Source organism: Crocuta crocuta, unplaced genomic scaffold, assembly GCF_008692635.1.
Source record: "Crocuta crocuta isolate KB4526 unplaced genomic scaffold, BGI_CrCroc_1.0 scaffold53, whole genome shotgun sequence".
Taxonomy (NCBI): domain Eukaryota; kingdom Metazoa; phylum Chordata; class Mammalia; order Carnivora; family Hyaenidae; genus Crocuta; species Crocuta crocuta.
The window spans coordinates 1,466,118-1,469,208 of NW_027529432.1; the positions used below are offsets into that span (position 1 = coordinate 1,466,118).

A 3,091-nucleotide genomic window follows, 5' to 3' on the forward strand; every position below is an offset into this window, starting at 1 on the left:
TCCCTGCCCCCCCCTTCCTGTTGCCTGATATGACCCAAGCGCCCCAGGATCTTCTGACAAAGCTGTTCTGGGCCCGTCGCAAGCAGCTAACTCTAACTGGGGATGGACCTTGTCACTCAGAACCTGCCTGACATGAGGGGACTGGCTCCCGGCCCTCAGTGATACGCTAGGTGGGGAATGGGTAGGCCTAGGAGCGACCCTTCTCCCAAGAGTCCCTTGGGGAAGCTGACAGTCACAGATGCTCACAGGGACTGGGGGACCCAGCACCCCCCTCCTCCCTGTGAGGGAGATGTTATGCCTGTTTTACAGATGAGGAAACTGAGGCCCAGAGCAGAAGTCATGTGTGCCGGGCCACTGCTAAGTCAAGATGTCCTGACCTGGAGGCAGGGCGGGCCTGGACCTTCGGTGGCAGACTGTCTTCCGGCCAGCATGGAGGAATTGCTCCAGGCTTCTCCCTCCTGCCTCCGGACAGCAGCCAGCGGCCAAGCCAGCGGCCAGCGTGGAGCGGCACAGAGACCCTGCAGCGAGGGTGCGGCTAGGTTCTGCGGCAGGGTCAGGCTGGCACTTCTTCAAGGCCTCTCCCAGCTTCCTGGCTTCCTGGGCTGGCTGCCTCCCTCCTCCAGAGGAAGGCAGCTTCTTATCTGGGCTTATCTCCTGCCAATTGAGTGTTTTCTTTCTTTGTTTTTGCTGCAGCCTCAGGCAAACAGATAGGGTGGGGAGGCAATAGAGAAAAGGCTTCCAGAGCAGGCCCTTCCCAGGGCTGGGGGCCTCTCCCCTTTGCCCTGCTCCCTCAGGGTTAACATCGACCTTCCCTGCTTCTGTGGTCAGGACTTGTTCTGTCCCCAAATTGGCCTACTCTACTCCATGACCAAGTCCTGTCTTCCCGATTTGGCTCACCTCGCCACTACCTTGAAGAACACTCCATGTTAGTCCCCAGGCCCTCAAAGGTCAGGCGAAATTCCAGACTTCTGGGTATGACATTCCAGATCCCCAGAATCCTGGCCTCTGCTGCTCCCCGAGCCTTTCATGGGTCCACTCTTTCCTCTGCTGGGAATGACAGCTCCCTCCCCCATCTCTCTCTTTAAGTCAGTCCCAGCTCTAACTCACCTCCGGCCCTGAAGCCCTACCGGACTTTCCCTTGTCAGAGGGAACCACCCTCACCCCGGTACCAGGCCCTGGTAACAGCACTCAGCTGGCGGTAACTCCACTCTGAGAAGCTGGCTCACCCCTGCCAGGAAGCTTCTGACCGCGGGGCTGTGCCCTAATTCATCTCTGTATACCCATTACAAAGCGCGGGCTGGTCTATAGGGGGAGCCAATAAATCTTTCTGGACTTGAGCTCGGAGCTCTACTCCCAGGTCCTGTTGAAGCTACTCGGTTCCCTAGTGATCAGTCCATTCACAGCTCTGGGACCAGCCTTCCATCGTCCCCTCCCCCGCCTTGTGCGTCCGGCCAGTTCCTTGAACAGAACTGGCCCCAGGCCGGCCACACAGTAGCTGTTTCAAAAGACTGACCCAAATAGGAACAACTGACCCTCCCCGGGGGACGGCGACACGGTTTGCAGAGTGTGGAATTCCGGCAGCCGGCTGGCCTGCAGTTCCCAATTACCATATTAAAGATAAGGACCTGGAGGTCCCCAAGGCCAGGCAGCCCTGGCTCTGATCGCCGCCCGATCCCTTCCTGGTCTCGGTTCCAGGATGTCACTCAAAAAGAGTCTCCTTTTCCCTTATGTGTAAAACGGAGGCATCTTTTGAAACTGTCAGTGCTAGCGCCTCCCCTGCCAGCGAAGCCCCAAGAGACGGAGAGGGGAGACTCGGCGGCACAAACACGGGCTTTATTAGCACGTTTCGTTGCGAGCGATGGCCGGCACCGATACCGCGGAGGGGAGGGTTCCGGCGAAATTAAGGTTTCCCGGACTTGCAACTTGGCGCAGGCGCGCGCCGGGGGCGGGGTCGCGGAGCCACTTCCGGTGGGTAAGGGCGGCTAAACTTCAAAACTTCCGACAGAGCCAACCCCTCCATGCTCCTTGCACACACCGGAAGGGAATCAGGTTTGGGTCAGATCGTCTCCTTCGAAAAGGAAAGAACCGATCCTCTTTTCTGCAGAAGTCCCGCGAAAAAGACTTCCGCCCACACCCAAGATGGCAGCCGGAGGCGCCGGGAGCGGGGAGTTTCGGGATGTGGGACGGGTCATTGGGAGGGGGCGGAGCCTCCTCTCCCCAAGTTCCGATCCCACCAGGACTGGATGAAGCGCGTCCAGCTGGGGCTTTGCCGCATCTGCGTCGCTGTGCCCGCGCTCTTCGGGCGTGGAAGTCCCTTCGGGGTGGGAGGAGGAAAGGGTTAAATGAGTTAGCTTCCCCTGGCAGCCCGAGCCGGAGCCCTCCACCTCCGGAATCCCACCGCTGAGAAGCGGCGGACCCAAACACCGTAGATCCCAGCATGCCCTGTACCGAGGGGCCCCCTGACCACTTTAGGCAGCTCCAAGAATCGCTTGGGCTTTTAGGAGTGAGACTGGTTAGATTCTGGACACTATGCCAGGGGTGCGAGGAGAGAACGCCTAGGACCCTGTAAGCGCCAGAGTCGGACACCTAGCATCTAGAAGACCGGACGGCAGTTCAAAAAAGTTATTCTGAAGTTGAGGCCTAAGAACCCGGATATCCGAAAAAGGCGGACCAGGAGCACAAGGACCAGCATGCCTCGCGCCCCCAAGGATTTGGGGAACCCGGGAGCTTTAGCTTTCTTTAGCACGGGCTGGACTACAGATACCGGCATGCCCTGGGACTCAGGAAGGATCCGGCCAGAGGGGAGACGAGAGGTTCCGGAACTACAGATCCCGACATGCTTTGGGTCCGGCGCTCACCTTGAAGGAGCCCTGGAACTCGTCGCTCATCCTCCGGAGCTCACGGCCGTAGCGCAGTGCAGCACAGAGGTTGGGGGGCGCTGAGCGCGAGCGACCCCGGAAAGGGCTGGGCTCTTCCTCCTCCGTCCCTTCATCTTCCTCGGTCCCGGCGGGGTACGAGCTGTGGCGACTCCGTGTCTCCACAGCCCCAGCGCCTGCACAGGGGGCGGGGGCGATGTGAATCTCAACTCCCC

At 59.7% G+C, this 3,091-nt stretch overlaps 1 protein-coding gene across 1 annotated transcript in view; it reads right to left on the reverse strand.

Moving 5' to 3' along the window:
• Nucleotides 1-1,817: 1,817 nt before the first annotated feature.
• BAD (BCL2 associated agonist of cell death) overlaps nt 1,818-3,091 on the reverse strand; it is a 9,377-nt gene continuing 8,103 nt past the window's right edge. Inside the window, exons 3-4 of the mRNA XM_077759721.1 lie at nt 2,859-3,052; nt 1,818-2,314 (exon numbers count right to left, since the gene is read on the reverse strand). Coding sequence (XP_077615847.1) covers nt 2,189-2,314; nt 2,859-3,052 — 320 coding nt within the window. The 3' untranslated portion in view covers nt 1,818-2,188. The remainder of the gene's footprint in view (nt 2,315-2,858; nt 3,053-3,091) is intronic.